At 55.2% G+C, this 19,405-nt stretch overlaps 1 protein-coding gene and 1 long non-coding RNA gene across 11 annotated transcripts; one reads left to right on the top strand and one right to left on the bottom strand.

Annotated features, from left to right (window-relative positions):
• Nucleotides 1–277: 277 nt before the first annotated feature.
• KCNIP2 (potassium voltage-gated channel interacting protein 2) lies at nt 278–19,301 on the top strand. Of its 10 annotated transcripts, XM_063710439.1 has the most exons (11): nt 278–1,764; nt 14,102–14,197; nt 15,360–15,413; nt 16,075–16,199; nt 16,579–16,648; nt 16,816–16,886; nt 17,017–17,124; nt 17,280–17,384; nt 17,522–17,584; nt 17,873–17,935; nt 18,826–19,301. In XM_063710439.1, exons 1-10 carry the CDS (start codon nt 1,692–1,694, stop codon nt 17,918–17,920), a joined length of 813 nt encoding a protein of 270 aa, XP_063566509.1. In that variant the 5' UTR covers nt 278–1,691; the 3' UTR covers nt 17,921–17,935; nt 18,826–19,301. The 10 variants fall into 10 exon arrangements, with proteins under 10 accessions (XP_063566509.1, XP_018890208.1, XP_004050045.1 ...); XM_019034663.3 differs by lacking the exon at nt 17,873–17,935; XM_004049997.4 differs by having other exon boundaries at nt 15,315–15,413; nt 17,873–19,301.
• LOC109028571 (uncharacterized) lies at nt 3,432–16,081 on the bottom strand. The gene is made up of 3 exons (XR_010135284.1): nt 15,922–16,081; nt 4,642–4,766; nt 3,432–3,889 (listed from the first exon to the last, which is right to left on the bottom strand). It is a non-coding gene; the product is annotated as an uncharacterized lncRNA (long non-coding RNA).
• Nucleotides 19,302–19,405: the final 104 nt, after the last annotated feature.

Here is a 19,405-nt window from a genome sequence, read left to right as displayed (position 1 = left end):
GCATGGGGCACTAAGCAGAGGGTTCCTTGCCCTCCATTGTAAAGGCCCTTCTCTTGACCAGTTTATTCACATATACCTATCCCAGAACTCCAAACGAGAGTGCCCATTCTCTCCTGGAAATCAACCTTAACAGAAGCTGCCCAAGCACTTTCTATGCCCAGCCTCTATGCCAGGTCTGTGGAGCCTCCTCCAGAGCCAAGGGAGATCCAAGCGCAGGGCACTGCTCCTAAAGACAATCTTACCCTCAGCCACTTGTCCCCCTCTTAGGCCGGAACTCCCGCCACAATTCCTGCTGGGTTGATTAAATCAAGTGGTTGGAAATTAAAGCCAATTGAAGAGATTAAGTGTGCTTGAGTCACTTTAAAGTTTTTGGTCTTAACAGGTCACTCCTTCAGACCCACCAGACAAGGTCCCCTCATCCTCATAGCAACGGGTTAGGGGGCTTTTGGGTGTGGAGCCCAGGAAGCATCCTGAGGAAGGTCAGACCTGTGACGCTCAAATACTCAGGATCCATTCCTGGGAGATGAGGCAGCCCAGCTTCCGTGCTAGCCCTGCCTTTGGAAAGGAGCTAATCTTAAGGAAGGGGTTTCATAACAAGGGCATTTCTTTCCTACTCTGTATCCTGACTTGGATCCCCAAACCTGTCAGTTGCTCCCCATATCTGCTGGAAAACAAGGAATCTAGGACAGGACAGGTGACAAAAGAGAAGGGCAGAAAAGTTGCTGCGGGGGAGGAACAAAAGAGCAAGGATGTCTTGAGAAACTGACCTGGTTCGCTAGTTTTTTTATCTTCCTAGTCGGCCTATGGGGGTCATTAGATCAGTGAAGGAGGCACCCTGAGAGTGAATAGGTTCCAGAGACGGGGTCCTGGAGTGGGTGAGAGTTGGGGTCCTTCTGGAACTTGAGAGAAGACGAAACAGTAGTCCATTGGCCCACGATGAGCCTGCTAATATTAGAGGCTGGGTTGACTCTTCCTTTGCACCCCTAACCTGCTTTAAGCACGGTGGGGACTGTCTGGGACCACGAGAGACGCATACATGGGAGGAGGAACAACAGAGAAAATACAGGCTGACATGGAGACAAACGGAGCGGGGACTCAGATATGATACCCCAGGCTCTGCCTCAGCCAGAACTGTGTTGACGAAGGGGGAAGGGGTGCCTGAGAATTGGGGGCGGGGTTTCCTCCTCTCAGTGGGTCTCTTCTGTCCCGCGCTCTTCTCCTCCCCACCCCGCCCCGCCAAGCCCCGTGACTTCTGCTTTAGGGGCAGATTGCTGGGGAGCTAGTCTCCTTCCCCGCACTTTGCAGTTCACCCTTTCACCGGGTGCCTCCCCCGGGCTACAAAGGGTGGGGGGCGGGGGTAGGGGGAGCCAATCCCGGCAGCGCCAAAGAGGGGAGGAGGCGGTGACAGCCGCGGGGAGGGGGCGGGAGGAGAGAGGCGGCTCGGCTCGGCTCCGCGCTCAGCTCCGCTCTGCCTCCGGCTCTGCGCTCACCTGCTGCCTAGTGTTCCCTCTCCTGCTCCAGGACCTCCGGGTAGACCTCAGACCCCGGGCCCATTCCCAGACTCAGCCTCAGCCCGGACTTCCCCAGCCCCGACAGCACAGTAGGCCGCCAGGGGGCGCCGTGTGAGCGCCCTATCCCGGCCACCCGGCGCCCCCTCCCACGGCCCGGGCGGGAGCGGGGCGCCGGGGGCCATGCGGGGCCAGGGCCGCAAGGAGAGTTTGTCCGATTCCCGAGACCTGGACGGCTCCTACGACCAGCTCACGGGTGAGTCAGTGACGTGGGGGTCGCGGGAGGGATGGTGGATTCCATTCTTCCAGACCCTTCCGCTCTCCGACCCCGGCCTGGCCCGCACCCACACTCTGCCCCATTCCCAGGCACTCTTATGGCCGGTCTGGGCGGCAGGACACTGAGGGTTCAAAGCCTTGGGTCCCGCAGGGGTTGGGGAGGAACAGAAGAGGCAGGTGTGGAGAGGCAGCAGGTGTGGGCGTATGTGACACAGGGCTGAGAGGGTGTCTGGAGTGGGAGGTGTTACGTGCGTGAGCACCTGTCATTCTGTGTGTGTGTGTGTGCGCGCGCACCTCCCACAGCTGGTTGCCATGTGCCCTGGGCTTGGTGACAGCTAGGGTGAGCGTGATTGTATGTGGCAGTGCAATTGTATGGTCTCGTCAGATGTTTGAGTTTGCGTAGGACCCTGGTTGTACTGAAGTTGTTTTGACCATGTGTCTCTATGTGCAACGATGTGTTGTGAGTGTGTAATTCTGTATGAAGTAGTGTGTAACTACCAGAATGTATCAGGGCTCCACTTTAGGGTGGCTTGTCTCTTTGTAAGACTTCATGACCATAAGCCCTCTGGGCAAGAATTTGTTAAAGTAGGTTGTGTTGTGTTTTGTGGTTGTGAGATTAGTGTTCAGTGCTAGTTGTGTACTTTCATGTGGTGAAGTCTGCAGCGGGGCTCTGTGAGTGTCCATGACGTGTCTCATCCCTGCTGCCTCTCTGGCTTCCTGGTACAGATAGGGGTCTTTAGTACACCCCACTCCTTCACCAATTTTTCCACAAATAGCCCAGGTGGACCCAAGGAGGGACTTTAGTGTTCAGCTGCCCAGCCTGGTTTCCAAGAGACCTTATGGCTCCAGCACCTGGCCCCTGTAGGGAGGCTTTAGTTAGTGCTGGGTCAGCCCTCTCTCCCCACACCAAATCATGTACTGAGATTATTCTTACAACTGAATCCTTCAACCCCCAACAAACCTTTCAGAACTTCACTCAAACCCCAGGAAAACACATCCTCTTGCTTCCCCTCCAGAGCCAGAGCTAGAAGCTCTAGGCCTGGGAAGTGCCATGTGGTGTCCTGTATGTCCCCCCAAACCACTTGGCTGCCCGGGCATCCTCTCTTTCCCACATGGGGAGGTATGTGAGGCCAGTACATCTGTGCATGTACATGTTCCTGGGTTTGGTAGGAAGAGCCATGTGTTTGTGTAAGTGACTGTGTCACCCTGCGTACATTTCCATGTGTGTGTTTGTGTCTCTCATTGTGCAGCCTGCTCTAGAAAGCCAGCAGAGTGGGAGGAGGGAGGCTGTCTCCCTGAGGCCAAAACAAAGCTGGGGAGGTGGAGGGAGGCCATGATCCTTGTCCTTCCTGAGGGGAGTGAGATTGAGACCTGGGAAGGGGGAGGGGACTAGGATGAGGTGCCTTGAGCATGTGTCTTCCCCCATCCCCCATCACTGTCCCTAGGGAGGCCCTAGTCAGGATCAGGGGAGCCACTCAGGCTGGCCCCAGATGAGAGAGCATGCCAGATGTGCCTCAGAGCTGGATGGAATCCAAAGGACCCACTGTCCAGCTCTTCCATGAATTCTGTTCCCATCACCAGCTTAGGATTCTTGAGAGTAGTAAGGGCCTAGGGGCCTTCAATAGTATCACATTAGTCAGTGTTTGCTTCCAGCTTTAATGGGTTCTCACCCTTAGTGAAACCATCCCTTCCCCACTTGGCTATTTGAATGAGATTGGGTGGGGGAAGCATTTGTATTTGGAGATGCCCTGCCCCAGTTCAGTCAGGAATGGAAGTGTACCAACTATGTGACTTTTGTTCTCTTGGCCTCACCTTTCTCATCTGTAAAAGGGAATGTTACTTCCTGCCTGCCTGCCTACCTCCCAAGGAAAATGGAAAGGTCAAATGTTGACATGTATCAAGAATTGTGGTCCGGGTCTACAGCAGCCTAGCTGTAGATAGCTCCACACACGACTTGGAAAGTAGAAATAGGACTACCAGGAACTCTCCTCTCGAAGGGCGGCTTATTTTATAGCGGGAGACAAATCGGGTTGGGATGCCAGTGTCAACGAAGACTCCCGGGCGGGCGGGCGGCGCTGAGCTCTGAGCGCTGGGAGATGCCTAAGCTGAAGCATGAAGGGGAGTCGTTGTCCGCGGTGCTGAAGCGCGCGCCAGGCCTCGCCTCCCCTTCCCTGCAGTTGGGATTCCTGGGATCGGATTTAGGGTAGTCTGCAGCTCCCGTCTTCCCGGCCCATCAGGCTTGCAGGGAAGCAGGTGGAAAGTTACACCTCAGGGCATCCTGGGTACCTCCGACCATTTTACTTCCCCACTCCCACCCCAGGCTCAAAAGGGAGCTGGGAGAGACTCTTTAGGAAAACAAAACAAAACAAAAAACAGTCCGAGCCCCACCCGGACCCCTGTCTAATCCCTTAAGTCTTCCCAGCCCGGCGGGGCCGCTGGGCAGTGCGGTTCCGAGGGGAAAGGCCGCGTTTAGCAGCGGCCCTGTCTGAGCGGAAGAGAGAAAGGCCAAGAGAAGATGCGGAGAGGGTTGGAGCCTGGCTGGCCAGCCCTGAGCTCGGTCCCCCGACTGGGATCTCAGTGGAGTCCCTCCGGCCCTGAGTATTGTTGCCGGGGCAGGGGCGCCCCCGTGTGGCTGCGAGGAGCCATGCGCACGGAGCTGCTTTGCGATGGGGATAGTCGCCGTCAAGTGGACAAGATTTGCCTAGAGTTAGGAGGTCATTCTCACCACTTAAATGTAGGGTTTTCAACCAAACATGCGGGATCCCAGTCGAAAGAGCGGGACTATATCTCTCCCGTAGGCTTTCCCAGGAATTTTAAGGCGTTAGAGAGTCCTGGAAGTGTTTACTTGGGGTCTAACCTGATAGAGATGAGTCCGGAGTCCAGGAAAGGGGCGCAGCGGGACCGAAGTGGGGGGGTGGGGTGGGGGTGGGGCTCTTCTCGAAGCATTCGGCTGTAGCCAGCGTATGGTGGTAGTCTGTGAACCTGCCGCACCGAGACAAACACAAATAGAAACAGTTATGAGAGCAAGGAATTTGGAGCCAGGAGACAGAAGGCAGTGGGGCACAACTCTGCCGCCTCTTCTTTGCCACCCCAATACACTGGCTTCTTTCTCCTTCCTCCTGGCTTTCTTCCATTGGCCCAGGAAGTGTGGAAGTGTGGGGAGTTGCCATGACAACTCTGTCCTCTTACCCCTTCGGCTCTTTATGCCAAAATGGTGGGGGCGGGGTGCAGGGTGCGGGGAGGAGTGCGACAGGCGGAGAAAGGGGGGCTGAAAGGGGGCAATAAAAGATAAGGTTCATTCCCCATCCAGCTCTTTTCTCAAAACCCACATGTGCCTGCCTGGCCTCCCCACCAGAACCCAGAAGAATGCTCCCTGAGAAGGCTGAGTCCGCGCCGCCCCTCCCCGCCCCCCCCCCCCCCCCAGTCCAGGAACTTTGGGGGCGGGTGCTTCACATGATGGGGCCAGGGTGAGCTCCTCTCGTGCGGCCAGGAGAACATGGGAAGGCTCCAGGGTTTCGATCCTATGCCTGCCGGGCCGGCCCTCCCGCGCCGCCCACGCGGGGCCTACCCGGGTGAGGGCGGAGACCGGACCGCCCCGGGGCCTGGGGGTGGAGCTTGGACGCCGAGCTCTCCGCCAAACAATGAACCGATGCCCCCGCAGGTGCCGGAGCCCACTGGGGCAGGCAGCGCGATCCCTCTACCAGCTGGTGACTGGGTCGCTGTCCCCAGGTATGAGGAAGGGAAGGGAGGGGCGGGATCCTTCAAAAAGTGAGCGAAGTGGGTTAGGAGCTCCGCAGAGGTAGGGAGGGAAGGGCCCCTCAAATAGATGGAGGGAGCAACATCCCTCCAAGGAAAGGGCTTCCAAGACGAGATCCCGGACAGAAGCGGAGCAGGGGATGGGCCTCCTTACAGAGCAGGAGGAAGACAGCGCTCTTCAAAGAGGAAAGGAGAGGGGCATCAAGGTCCCTCACAATGGTGGAGGGGGCGGGGCTTCTCACTGAAGGCAGAGGAGGGGGCCTTAAGTGAGGGGCAGGGCGCCTCCCAGGGATGAAAGGAGGAGGCCTGCAGCAGAGCAGGGAAAAAGTTCAGCCCTTTCCTGCATTTCTTGGCTGAAGGGGTCTTAAGATGAAGGGTCAGTGTCCAGAAGGAAAAAACCCTGAGATGGGCCTAGACCAACATGAACTCAGCTAGCAAGTTCATACATGACGTGGGACTGATAGACTTGTGTGGCTTAAGGATTGTATGTCTCTGTTTTCTCTCTCTGGGAGTGTGTATTAATGGGATTGTGCATTACTAAGTTGTGCATCACTGGGCTATGTATGGGTGAGTCTGTGTCTCCCTGGGGTTGTGATCACTGGGATTCTATGACACTGAGACTGTGTGTACCTGGAGTTCTGTACTTTAGGATTGGGTTGAGGGTTCCTGAGTCTCTAAGTTGGTTGTGTAGCCTTCGTGAGGTTGTACCTTGGTGTGAAATTTGTGGAGTGTATGAGGTGTGGATTGTGAGTATCCCACGGCACTGCTGAGGTGTATGCACATCTCCACTTGCATTTCCTTATGACTGCTTGGGCAGGGCCCATAGAACGCAACGTCTCCTCTGTACCTGACCTCAAACAGACCAAAACAACCTGGTCCTGTGGCATTCTGAGATCTGTCATTTTCTGGCTCTCTCCATGGGTATCCACTTGAGCCCCTGGATTATAGATAGGGCCTGTGGCCTCTCCTTGCCATCTGTCCCCGAAAAGGAGGGTAGATGGATGGTCCTGAGCCAGAACCATACCTGGAAATCTTCTGGGGAGCATACAACCTCCAAGCCCCCTGCTTGGGCCTGTCTCCAGTGACAGATGGCTGCAGCCAGGCAGGGCCAGCTCTCAGTCATTGCAGGCATGACTTCCAGGACCCAAAATAGCCCCAACATCTAGGGAGGTCATTAATCACTCGATGCAGCTGGGGGCTGCAGTGTCTTTGGCCTAGCTGGGAATGGTGTGGGTCTGGGGGACTGAGAGAAGGGCTTTGAGGTCTTCACTGGCTGGGTTAACAGTGGCGGTGGGGGGTGGGACAAAGCTAAACTGGGGAAGGTGGGACAGTTGCGAGTGGGTTCCCCCACAAGGCAGTGTTACTCACATTTGAACTGGGGGAGATAAATAAATAAATGATAGGAATATCTCTGTGGTAAGATTTGAGGGATCTGGGGAAGGCCCACCTCATGCCTCGAGATGGTTTTCCCTTGAGTTCCCACTCTGCCAAATTGCTTCCACAGAGATTTTACTTTGAGTGAAGAGCTAAATTCGTGGCACAGGGATGCTTGGGGAGGATGGATCTGGCAAGTTTCTCACTGAACCCGAAGACTTGAGAAGTCTCTGAGTGGGGAGAAGGGACAGCCTGGAAAAATAACTCATCCTTTCACTCCTGACAGACTCTGCCACAGGATGCCTGCCACATGAGTCCTGGCAAGGCTGGGTCAAGGTCTCTGAGAGTTGAGAGTGGGAGTTAGGAAAAGGAGAGGCCAGGGCCAGGGCCAGGTCCAGGGCAACTGGCTGCAAGTTATTAGTAGCAGGGAGCAAGGAGGGGCTGTTGTGGGGCCCCTTTCCATTGAAATAGTCTGGCTTGGCATTCAAGGTTTCATGGAATTTGACCCTTTTTGATTTTATTACCCATAGCTCCCTTACCTAAACTAAGCTGTAGGCCGTAGGATTCCTTGACACCCCACACATATTGGAGAGACTGCCTGAGGGAGCTGACAGATCACTGACTCTGGTTAAACAACTCATTATTATTATCATTATTATTATTATTGAGACAGAGTTTTGCTCTTTCAGTCAGACTGGAGTGAAGTAGCATGATCTCAGTTCACTGCAACCTCCGCTTCCCAGGTTCAAGCAATTCTGCCTCAGCCTCCTGAGTAGCTGGGATTACAGGCAAGCGCCTTCACGCCTGGCTAATTTTTGTATTTTTAGTAGAGACGGGGTTTCACCATGTGAGTCAGGCTGGTCTTGAACTCCTGACCTTGTGATCCACCCGCCTCGGCCTCCCAAAGTGCTGGGATTATAGGCGTGAGCCACTGCACCCAGCCAAACTCATTCTTTATTAGCATGTCAGCTGTTATCTTGGAAAAAAATCACTCTTTTTTCCCAAGATAAGCAGGGAGCTTATCTTGGCAGGGAGCTTCAATTCCTTCATCTGCAAAATGGGTATACTATCACTCACTCTGACCATGTCAGCTGTAAAAACAGGAATAATAGATCCTACCTCTCAGGTTTATTATGAGGACTAAGTGAGATACTACATGTAAAGTATCCAGGACACAAAATGTGCTGGATAAATATTATCTTTATTTGTTTATTTTGAGATGGGGTCTCACTTTGTCATCTAGGCTGAAGTACAGTGGCACAATCATGGCTCATTGCAGCCTCAAATTCCCCACCTCAGCCTCCCAGGTAGCTGGGACTATAGGTGTGTGCCACCACGCCAGGCTGATTTTTTTTTTTTTTTTTTGAGACAGAGTCTCGCTCTGTTGCTCAAGCTGGAGTGCAGTGGCGTGATCTCGGCTCACTGCAACCTCCACCTCCTGGGTTCAAGCAATTCTCCTGCTTCAGCCTCCCAAGTAGCTGGGATTACAGGTGTGTGCCACCACGCCCGGCTAATTTTTGTATTTTGAGTAGAGACAGGGTTTCACCATTTTGGCCAGGCTGGTCTCAAACTCCTGACCTCGTGATCCACCTGCCTCGACCTCCCAGAGTGCTGGGATTACAGGCATGAGCCACCTTGCCCAGCCCAGGCTAATTTTTTGTAGAGACAGAGTTTCGCCATATTGCCCAGGCTGGTCTGGGACTCCTGATCCAACCTTTACGGATTGGCAAGCAATCCCTAAATAGACTTTTTCCTAGGAGAAAGGAGTGGAACAGACCAAGCCTATTTGAGGCCAGACGAGGTGGCACACGCCTGGAATTCCAGCACTTTGGGATGCTGACGGGGGCAGATCACTTCAGGCCAGGAGTTCGAGACCAGCCTGGCCAGCATGACAAAACCCTACTTAAAAATATAAAAATCAGCTGGGCGTGGTGGTGCACGCCTGTAATCCCAGCTATTCGGTGGCTGAGGCACGAGAATCGCTAGCGCCACCGCACTTTAGCCTGGGTGATAGAACGAGACTCTGTCTCAAAAAAAAAAAAAAAAAAAAAAAAGAGAAAAAAAAGCCTGTGTGAAGCGTCATCTTCCCACCTCTTCCCTGGATGGGGCAGGTCGGGGAGAAGGAAGGTGTATGGTACTGTGTGAGGTTGGACGCGTGCCCCCCGGTGGTGGCTGCATAGAACTGCAGATCAGCCAACCTCGACTGGGGCCTTAGGGACTGGCCCCCACCCCACAAATTGGGCTGAGACACAGTCATCCCAGAGCTGGACAAGAGGGAGGGCTCCTTCTGGGGCCAATCCCCCTAAATTGGGCCTCCTGGCTGGGCCAGCTTTCTAAGAAGGGAGCCAGTGTAGTGTGGTGGTTTAGAGTGAAGGCTGAGTCAGACTGGGTTAAAATTGAAGCTCTGATCTTGAAGATTTGCTTAACTTCTCTTTGACTTAGTTTCACCACCTGTAATATGAGGATAATAGTATGCCTTCATAGGCTTATTGTGAAAATTCGGTGTTACAACACCTGTAAGCACATAGCGCATTATCTAGTACATAGTGAATGCTCAGTCACCGTTAGCCAGCAGCGGTAGTAATGGTGTTACTAACCCAGAGGCCCTAGTCTTGTGGCTCATTGGCTCTGTAGGCCTCTCCCCACCCCTTTACACACAAAAACACCCCCCCAAGAAGAAGCAGGGAAGAGGAGGGAGGGACTCTGGGGATGCTGGCTGGGAGGGGTGGCTCCCTTAGAGGGTTCAGATTTCCCTCCTACAGCAGCTGGGCTTCTCCATCAGCTCAATAACAGTTCCTAAGGAGCAGGCAGGGCTTTGGCATCTCCCGGATGAGGTCCCAGCCACATACGGAGCCGGCACAGTCCCCCCTCCTCTCCCAAGAAGCTTGGGTTTCTTGACCCCAAAGGCAGCTGCAATAAGTCCCCTCCCCAGAGGGTCCTGATGGGGTTAAGTGGCCTTTTTCTGCCTAGGCTACTACTGTATCTTATCCCCCCTCCCTTGGGCCTCAGTTTCACTGCCTGTGGCCTGTGGGAAGAGAGTGCTTCCCTCCTCACAGTCTCCATGGCAACCAAATCGATATTGGTGATATCCTCCTAGCAGGAGAGGTCACTGCCTTCTCCCCCATTATTCTCATACAATTCCATGCCAATACAATGACAAAACAGTAGACCCACCCTCCAAATTATACAACACATCCATACCTAACAAACTTCAGACCCACATCCTACAACCCTACTAAAACACAGGAACCTCACTCCCCATGCACACTCACAAATACTTCAACACACTCCTACACATGCAGACCATAGACACCCAGCTCACATACCCATATACGCAAGAGTCAAAATGCATAACCATACGCCAAACACACACCTCTGTGACAGGTGCACAGTCACGTGTAAGCACACAAAGACACACATAAGAGGAGACATATGCACTGCCATACTGACAAACACAGGAATATACACACAGGAAAACACCTGGCCACCACAACATATTCTGACCCATGCATCTGATTACTTATACACGTGCAGATGGTGGTTTCTCATGCACATACACCCTGCCCTTCCCTGCCTTCTCCCTAAGCTCAGCTCCTCCCTCTGCCCCCTCCCTTTGGCACAGAGTAGCCACAGGATGTTTAGGGGAAGCACTTCTCAGGGACAGAGGCGGGTCACTGCTCCCTCCCTCCTCTGGCCCATATCTTGGCCAAAGGTTCCCAAGGAGGTGCCAGTCCAAAGGCTGAGGTGGCCCTGCGAAGAGGAAGAGGCGGCGGCTGTGGTTGGGAGGCTTGTGGGGCAGAGGCGGGGTGATGGGGGAGAGGAAGGAGATCCTGGGAGGGAGAGTGGGAGGGAGGCTGCAGGCAGTCCTACTCAGGCTGGGGAGTCTGAGGGGGAGGTGGTGTGAGGCGGCGAACCGGCGTATCTGAACCTGGGCCCTGTAGGGGCCATGCCCCAGGCCCACCATGAACCTGGAAGGGCTGGAGATGGTTGCTGTGCTCGTGGTCCTCGCTTTGTTTGTCAAGGTCCTGGAGCAGTTTGGCCTCTTTGAGCCTGTCTCCTTGGAAGGTAATCCAGGTGTCCTGGCATGTCTGAGCTGCTGGCTGGTGGGGCAGCTGCCCCACAGCACTAGGGAGGGTGTTTGTCTGTCTTCATGACTGGGGCAGGGATGAGCAGGTGAGTGATGGGACAGGGATCTGGGAGGTGAGTAGGGGTGCTTGGGGGATACAACATCTGGGAGGGGTGAAGAGGAGGCCTCAAGGAGTAGATATGGAGGGAGGAGGGAATCTGGGGGACAAGGTGTCAGGAGGTGATGAGGGGTGCAGTGTGGGAGGACTGGGGTATGGAGATGAGGAGGTGAGGGGATTCTGGGGGATACCAGGAGGGGTCTGGAGATAGGGAAGGAGTGTCTAGAGTAGAGGAGGGAGGTTTTAGGGATCCTGAGATAACAACGGATTTCTGGGGGGTCCTTTTTGGAGTCAGGGGCCCACCACGGTGCCTGTGCATCCTCTCCACACCTCCATCCGTGCAGTGTAGCTTATGGGGTGTGTGGGCTCAGTGTGTGAGAGACACAGGGTATGACTTTGTGTTCCTGTATGTGAGAGAGTACAAAGTGTGTAACTGTGAGCCTATGTATGGGACAGGGATATGACTGTATGTGTGAGAGTGACAGGGCACGTGGCTTTGTGAGAAGGTGGATGTGGCCAGGCCTGAGTGGCACAGTATGTGGCTGAGCCTCTTTGGGTATCAGGTTGTGCATGTGGCTGTTTCCAGAATTTCCTGAGGATATACCAGCTCCATACCCAAGGCTTGGGAGGAGGTGGGTTCTGGAGGGAAGAGTGTGAACATTGTGAAGGAGACATTTATAGCCCAGCTATGATTGGGGATGAGGTGTGGATCAGATCAGGGACCCTGCTTCCCAAGTCCCCTTGCCTCTCCAAGATCCTATCAGGATCCAAGTGCAGAGTGATCTCCAGGGCCTAGACATTGGGAGTGGAAAATCAACTCCCCTCCCCAGCCCACCCCAAAGTCAGCAGGGAGAGTAATATTGGGGTGGAGTGGGGAGCACTTCTGCCTCCCCCTTGGGAGTTTTGACCTCTCCCTCCTCTTCACGGCTAGAACTGTGTAACTCCGTAGCATGGCTGTTCCCCAGTACCACCAGGGACAGGAAGACAGACTAGAACCATGATGGAGGACTGCAGGGTAGATACCTGGAAGAACTGGAAAAATATGAAGGAAACTGGGAACAAGAGGAAGGTGCATGAATTGCCTGCTCTAGGGTTCAGTAAGAGCAGAAAACTCCTAGCTCACCCTCCATCCTCTGCTGCATTTATTGGGGTGGAGTGGGGAACAGGGAGTTGGACCTAGATAAACTGGGACAGCTGGGCTGAGCTTGTTCTCATTCAATCTGGAAAAGGTGAAGTTGATTGAGCTCTAACTTGCCATTCCTTTTAGATGGGAAAGGGGGAAGAGAGGGCATCTGGGAATCCCAGGAGTCTTGGGCTGAAGGCAGCCATTCTGTTCTCACCTTTAGAGGAGACAGAGGCTTAGAAGCAGGTAGGGGGCTGGGGTGGGGGGCAGGAGAGCCACCCCCGAGTCGGGCAACTACACCATTGGAGGCCCCAGGCGCAATCCAGCTTTGGGAAACTAGAGTCCAGGCTAATGGAGTCCTGGGCCAGAGGCCAGGAATGCCATCGATCCCCCTGCCTGGCCCACTGCCTCCGTCCCACTTCTCCATGGCTTCTGGGGTGGGAGGGAGGTAAGGATGTGTTGAAGGAGAGGAGGTGGTTACTCACCCAGTCACCTCCTGAGAACAGGGCCTGATCTGGAGGGTGAAGCCTGGATTGGGAGGGTGGGGTATATGGAGGGGGAGTAACCTTTAACTAAAGGAAGTTGGACCCCTCCAGGAATGGACTGAGGCCAACTTTAGCCACTGTGTCAGATCCAGTGGGATCTGATCCAGGAATCTGGATGCAGTGCAGCTGGGAGACACACAGACACACACACACACACACACACACACACACACACACACACACACACACACAGTAACACTGAGGGTCCTCTGGGGGTGCAATTAGAGCTGTAGAGCATGTGCAGAAATAAGGGAGAAGAGGGGAAGGGGAGCCATGATCAGTGGGCCATGGATAGCCCCACAATACACCAGAATACTCCCCTCCAAGATCTCTTATTGCCACAAAGTTTACTATTATTTCACCCTCAAAGAGCAAGCCATACTGGAAGAGACTGTGAAGGGGCCACAGTTTAGGGTAGATGAGTTAGCTGATGAGGAACCCTGCCCTTTGGCAGAAAGATTCTGGGCGCCTTGGAATGAGGAGGGGTTACAGGAAAGAAAAGTGGGTGTACCCAGGAAAAATGAAGCCTCTGTGGGTGAGGTATTGAGGTACAGCCTTAGATATCTGGGTGCCATGGGGACCCAGGTCACAGTATGATATGGATATGTGTCATGACAACCTTGATATGTCTCGTAATGTTATAAGGTCACAATGTCATAGTGTTCTTTGTAGACTCACATGTCATGATGTCCCAGAGGCATTGTGTGTTCTTGTGTGGTTTGATCATGCTGTGTGTGAGATGGCCTATATGGGTCTCCATGTGTGTGCATCCTGTTTTACTTAGGTCACATTTGTATATGTTTGTGTTAAGGAGTTAGCAGGTCATTGTGTGTGTGCGTGTGTGTGTGTGTGTGTGAGCATGCATATTAGGCCATCAGGTGTGAGTTACTGGATATCAAGCTGTCACTGGCACCCATCACTGTGATGTATTGTTCTACATGTCACTATACACGCCTGTCACTGTAGGTGTGTGTATGAGAGAGGTGTTCTTACCCAGGCAATCCTTGGGTTGGACATCATCCTGAGAGGTCCAGCCATGGCACTTGAGCCAAGGGTACTAGGTCAGCAAAGACACTGAGGCCACTGCCACCTCATCCTTGCCGCCTCGCTGTCACCGGTCACGTCCCATTAAACCAAGTGCCTGAGCCTCACCTCTATGGACTCACTGGGCTCCCCTAACCCGATTCCAACCACCCTTGCCATTCCTTTCCTCCCCTTAATTCCTCCCCCAGCCCGGTCCCCAGATGGGGTTGATTTGTGACTGGCGGGGAGGGGACAGGGAACAGAGGGACAATGGGAGTTAATGTGCCTTCCTGGGGTCTTCTCTCTTCCCAGGCCACCCTCCAGGGCCCACTAAAAAAGCGCTGAAGCAGCGATTCCTCAAGCTGCTGCCGTGCTGCGGGCCCCAAGCCCTGCCCTCAGTCAGTGAAAGCAAGTGCCTCTCATGTGCTTCCGGGGGCGGGGCCCGATGTGTGCGTGCGTGTGTGTGCATGAGTGTGTGCGCGTGTGCCCCAGGCCTGCGTGTGTGCGCATGCTCCAGGCCTGCATGTGTGGGGGGGCGTGCCCCAGGCCTGCGTGTGTGGGGGTGGGGCCTACCCCAGGCCTGTGCGTGTGTATGTGTGTGCATGTGCGCGCGAGCGTGCCCCAGGCCGGCGTGTGTGTGTGTGGGGGCGTGCCCTACGCATGTGTGTGGAGGGCGTGCCCCAGGCCCGCGTGTGTGTGTGTGTGTATGGGGAGGCGTGCCGCACGCCTGCGTGTGGGGGAGGGGCGTGCCCCAGGCCTGCGTGGGTGCGTGTGTGTGTGTGTGTGGGCATGACCAGCGTGGCGAGGGCGGGTGCTGGCAAGGCTGGAGCATAAGGGAGCGTGGCTACTGTGTGCGTGTGCGGCTGAAGCCAGCGTGTGTGGGCGTGGTCAGTTGGGAGCGGGTGTGTGTCACCGCTCCCGCAAAACTGTGGGACCCGAGAGTGTGGGTGTGACCGTTGTGACCGGGCTGAGGCCTGAGCTTGTGTAGCTGTGGCGGCCTGTGTAGACCAGGCGGCCGTGAGGGTCTGTATGTGGCTTAGCTGGGTTAGTGTCTTCAACTCCGTGCGGCCGCCCCCTTCCCCACCGTGTTTTGGACCCCTGATGTGTGTTGCCTATGCCCCGACAGGATGGTGACAGGGGTAGAGGATGGCGCCTGCCCTCCTCCAGACGCCAGGGTATTTGGGTTTTCTGTGCCAGCCTGGTCCCCTGCTGAGTGATCTCCAGTTGAGTGACCTCGCTTTGTCTCTAGGTCTCCATTTCCTCAGTTGGGCCTTGCCCACCTCATAGGATCATACTGCATTTCGCAAACCATAAAGGCCCGCTTTGTAGTTATTTGAGCATGCTGTTGTGTTGGACTTAGATGGGTCCCACACGGGGGTGGATTCGGAAAAGGACAGGCGTGAGTCCCGCAAGCTTGTGTGCATGGGGTCCGTTTCGTGTGTGTCTGTGCTGGTTGGGTGTGCCTTTGCACGGGCTGGGTTGTGAGGTTTGCTCTGAGTGTGAGGGGCCAGGTGTGTGTCTGCAGTTGGCCGGGTCTTCCGCTTTCTCGGTGACAGTTCGCTCCCTTCAGCATTAGCCGCCCCAGCCTCCCTCCGCCCCCACAGACCCCGCCTGCTGGACCCAGGTGACTTACGCTCCTGGTGGGGGCGGGGCGGGGCAGGGCGGCTTTGCCATCTTGGGGTGGGGGGCACTTGCCTGGGGGCTGGACGTTGGGGGCGGGGCAGGATTGAGATGGGGCCGGGGGTGGGGTCTGGATGGAGGTTGGCTGAGCTGGGCGGGGCATGGCTCAGGCATGGCTGGGATAGATAGGGCTGGGCGGGGCGGGGGGGGCTGGGCGGGGTGGGGGGGGGGCTGGGCGGGACGAGGGGAGGGGTTGGGCGGGGCAAGGCTGGGGCTGGGCGGATCTGAGTTGGTCCCCGAAGGCCCGGAGCTCTGACCCTCAGACGCCCCCTCCTGAACGGGCATTTCCCACTCCTCCCTTTCTAAAACGAAGATGCGGCTGGGGGCCTTCCCCTCCAACGAGGGATCGAGGGCCGAGGGGCGAGCACTGAGTCGGATCCCTGGCTCTGGGGCCAGGCCAGGCCTTGGCCCGCTGATAGACCTCGAAGATGGCCATCATCTTTTCTCCTTACCTCAGTGTCCTTGGCTCGGGGCCCAGGGAACTGGCAGCCTGGTCTCCGGCATCGGATGGGACCGGGGGGCGGGGAGGGGTGAATGGGGCAGTGATTTGAAGAGGGGTCGCGGAGGCTGGGCCTGAGGCGCGGCTGTCCTCACCGCTCCCGCAGACAGCGTGGACGATGAATTTGAATTGTCCACCGTGTGTCACCGGCCTGAGGGTCTGGAGCAGCTGCAGGAGCAAACCAAATTCACGCGCAAGGAGTTGCAGGTCCTGTACCGGGGCTTCAAGAACGTGAGTGCAAGGCGAGGCCAAACTCAGCGAGGGTGGGACAGGAGGACCCAAGCCGGTCCACAGCTTCCCAGAAAGCATGGCTTGGATGCTTGAGGTGCGGGCAGAAGGGAGGCAAGGCCCTGAGACTGAACTTCTAGCTGGAGGTTCTGGGGCGGGGCCAGAACGGAAGTGGCGCCTGTAGACTGTCAGTTTCGTTCCATGTTTTTTATTTGTGCACTGGGAAAGAAAGTCTTCCCTCCCATCACATGAGCCACGTGGTGAGTCCTCTGGAGGCTTGAAGATTATCCCCCTCCCTGGGAGTCTTGGGCCATGGAGGGTGGGGGCGGTGAACGGAAGGGGATTTTGTCTCTGCCCTCAGCCTGGTGCCCTCTCCTTCCAGGAATGTCCCAGCGGAATTGTCAATGAGGAGAACTTCAAGCAGATTTACTCCCAGTTCTTTCCTCAAGGAGGTGAGGGGACAAGGCCCAAGGGGAAGCAGTTGTCCTTCTCTAGGCTGAGGGAGGGAGGGATTCTGGAGGAGCTGGGAATGCCAAGGTGATGGGGGGTATGGGGAGCTCCTTAGAGGGAGGAAGTCCTCTCCTGTGTGGAAGCCAACTTCTCCACACTCACCCTGCAGACTCCAGCACCTATGCCACTTTTCTCTTCAATGCCTTTGACACCAACCATGATGGCTCGGTCAGTTTTGAGGTGAGCTGGGCGAGGTGGGCCAGGGAAGCCTGTTTCCTGGAGTTCAGGGCCAGGATCTCCAGGCCAAACCCAGAGAAGGAGTTGGGTGAAGAGTACCTGAGGACACAGCTCCCTCCTGCCTCCTTCCCAGGACTTTGTGGCTGGTTTGTCCGTGATTCTTCGGGGAACTGTAGATGACAGGCTTAATTGGGCCTTCAACCTGTATGACCTTAACAAGGACGGCTGCATCACCAAGGAGGTGCAGGGCAACTGAAGGGCTGGGGATCTGTGGCGGTGATGGGGGTGGCGTGCAGAGGGTGATGGGAGGGAAATATGACCCACATATGCCCACAAGCAAGGGATCAAGGGAGGCTGGAGGCTCTGAGGAAGGATCCTCTTCTCTCGGCCTAACAGGAAATGCTTGACATCATGAAGTCCATCTATGACATGATGGGCAAGTACACGTACCCTGCACTCCGGGAGGAGGCCCCAAGGGAACACGTGGAGAGCTTCTTCCAGGTACTTGGGAGTGGGTAGGCTGGAGGGCCCTGGAGTGAAGGGAAGGAGGCCAAGAACCAGCAGGGAACTCACCTGACTTCTGTCTGCCCCTCTCTTGCCATCCCTCCTGTTCTCCCTGCCTGACCACCTTCTTGCAGAAGATGGACAGAAACAAGGATGGTGTGGTGACCATTGAGGAATTCATTGAGTCTTGTCAAAAGGTACAGCTCCCTGCCCTCTACATTACCCTGACCTGGACTCAGGCCTGATTTAGTAATGCAAGGAAAAGCTTCTTTGGGCAGAATACCACCTTCCCACCTCACCCCCATATTTCAATCCTATTCCTTTGTGGGAGGCTTACCCCTTCCCTACCTCAGGTCTCTCTGGGCATCTCCTTCCTCTGTGCTTTTGAATGTCCCCGTCTGTGACTCAGTGTCCCTCTCCCTGTCTCTGATAAGCTCCTTCTCTTTCTCTGTCTTCAATCTGCCTCGCTCACATCATGGCCACAGGATGAGAACATCATGAGGTCCATGCAGCTCTTTGACAATGTCATCTAGCCCCCAGGAGAGGGGGTCAGTGTTTCCTGGGGGGACCATGCTCTAACCCTAGTCCAGGCGGACCTCACCCTTCTCTTCCCAGGTCTATCCTCATCCTAGGCCTCCCTGGGGGCTGGAGGGATCCAAGAGCTTGGGGATTCAGTAGTCCAGATCTCTGGAGCTGAAGGGGCCAGAGAGTGGGCAGAGTGCATCTCGGGGGGTGTTCCCAACTCCCACCAGCTCTCACCCCCTTCCTGCCTGACACCCAGTGTTGAGAGTGCCCCTCCTGTAGGAATTGAGCGGTTCCCCACCTCCTACCCCTACTCTAGAAACACACTAGACAGATGTCTCCTGCTATGGTGCTTCCCCCATCCCTGACCTCATAAACATTTCCCCTAAGACTCCCCTCTCAGAGAGAATGCTCCATTCTTGGCACTGGCTGGCTTCTCAGACCAGCCATTGAGAGCCCTGTGGGAGGGGGACAAGAATGTATAGGGAGAAATCTTGGGCCTGAGTCAATGGATAGGTCCTAGGAGGTGGCTGGGGTTGAGAATAGAAGGGCCTGGACAGATTATGATTGCTCAGGCATACCAGGTTATAGCTCCAAGTTCCACAGGTCTGCTACCACAGGCCATCAAAATATAAGTTTCCAGGCTTTGCAGAAGACCTTGTCTCCTTAGAAATGCCCCAGAAATTTTCCACACCCTCCTCGGTATCCATGGAGAGCCTGGGGCCAGATATCTGGCTCATCTCTGGCATTGCTTCCTCTCCTTCCTTCCTGCATGTGTTGGTGGTGGTTGTGGTGGGGGAATGTGGATGGGGGATGTCCTGGCTGATGCCTGCCAAAATTTCATCCCACCCTCCTTGCTCATCGTCCCTGTTTTGAGGGCTATGACTTGAGTTTTTGTTTCCCATGTTCTCTATAGACTTGGGACCTTCCTGAACTTGGGGCCTACCACTCCCCACAGTGGATGCCTTAGAAGGGAGAGGGAAGGAGGGAGGCAGGCATAGCATCTGAACCCAGTGTGGGGGCATTCACTAGAATCTTCAATCAACCTGGGCTCTCCCCACCGCCCCCCCCAGATAACCTCCTCAGTTCCCTAGGGTCTCTTCTTGCTCGACTCAATCTACCCAGAGATGCCCCTTAGCACACCTAGAGGGCAGGGACCATAGGACCCAGGTTCCAACCCCATTGTCAGCACCCCAGCCATGCGGCCACCCCTTAGCACACCTGCTCGTCCCATTCAGCTTACCCTCCCAGTCGGCCAGAATCTGAGGGGAGGGCCCCCAGAGAGCCCCCTTCCCCATCAGAAGACTGTTGACTGCTTTGCATTTTGGGCTCTTCTATATATTTTGTAAAATAAGAAATATACCAGATCTAATAAAACACAATGGCTATGCACAGGCTGCCGTCTCTGCCTTTTGTCCCTCCCACCTACAAATACTACACAACCCCTAACGAATGCACCTGCAGCCTTTTAGATCCCCAAGAAAGTGGCTTTCTTT

Source organism: Gorilla gorilla, chromosome 8 (genome assembly GCF_029281585.2).
Source record: "Gorilla gorilla gorilla isolate KB3781 chromosome 8, NHGRI_mGorGor1-v2.1_pri, whole genome shotgun sequence".
Lineage (NCBI taxonomy): Eukaryota > Metazoa > Chordata > Mammalia > Primates > Hominidae > Gorilla > Gorilla gorilla.
Note: the sequence above shows the minus strand (reverse complement) of the source record. Positions and strands in the feature narration are given on the sequence as shown.

Bases quoted from the DNA above. Each gene is read 5' to 3' on its own strand.
- KCNIP2 (XM_004049997.4), top strand. From the start codon at position 1,692: ATGCGGGGCCAGGGCCGCAAGGAGAGTTTGTCCGATTCCCGAGACCTG. The intron at 14,198-15,314 runs GCAAGTGCCTCT...GTGTGTCTGCAG, and splicing joins CCTGCCCTCAGTCAGTGAAA to TTGGCCGGGTCTTCCGCTTT. The intron at 17,585-17,872 runs GTACAGCTCCCT...TCATGGCCACAG, and splicing joins TCATTGAGTCTTGTCAAAAG to GATGAGAACATCATGAGGTC.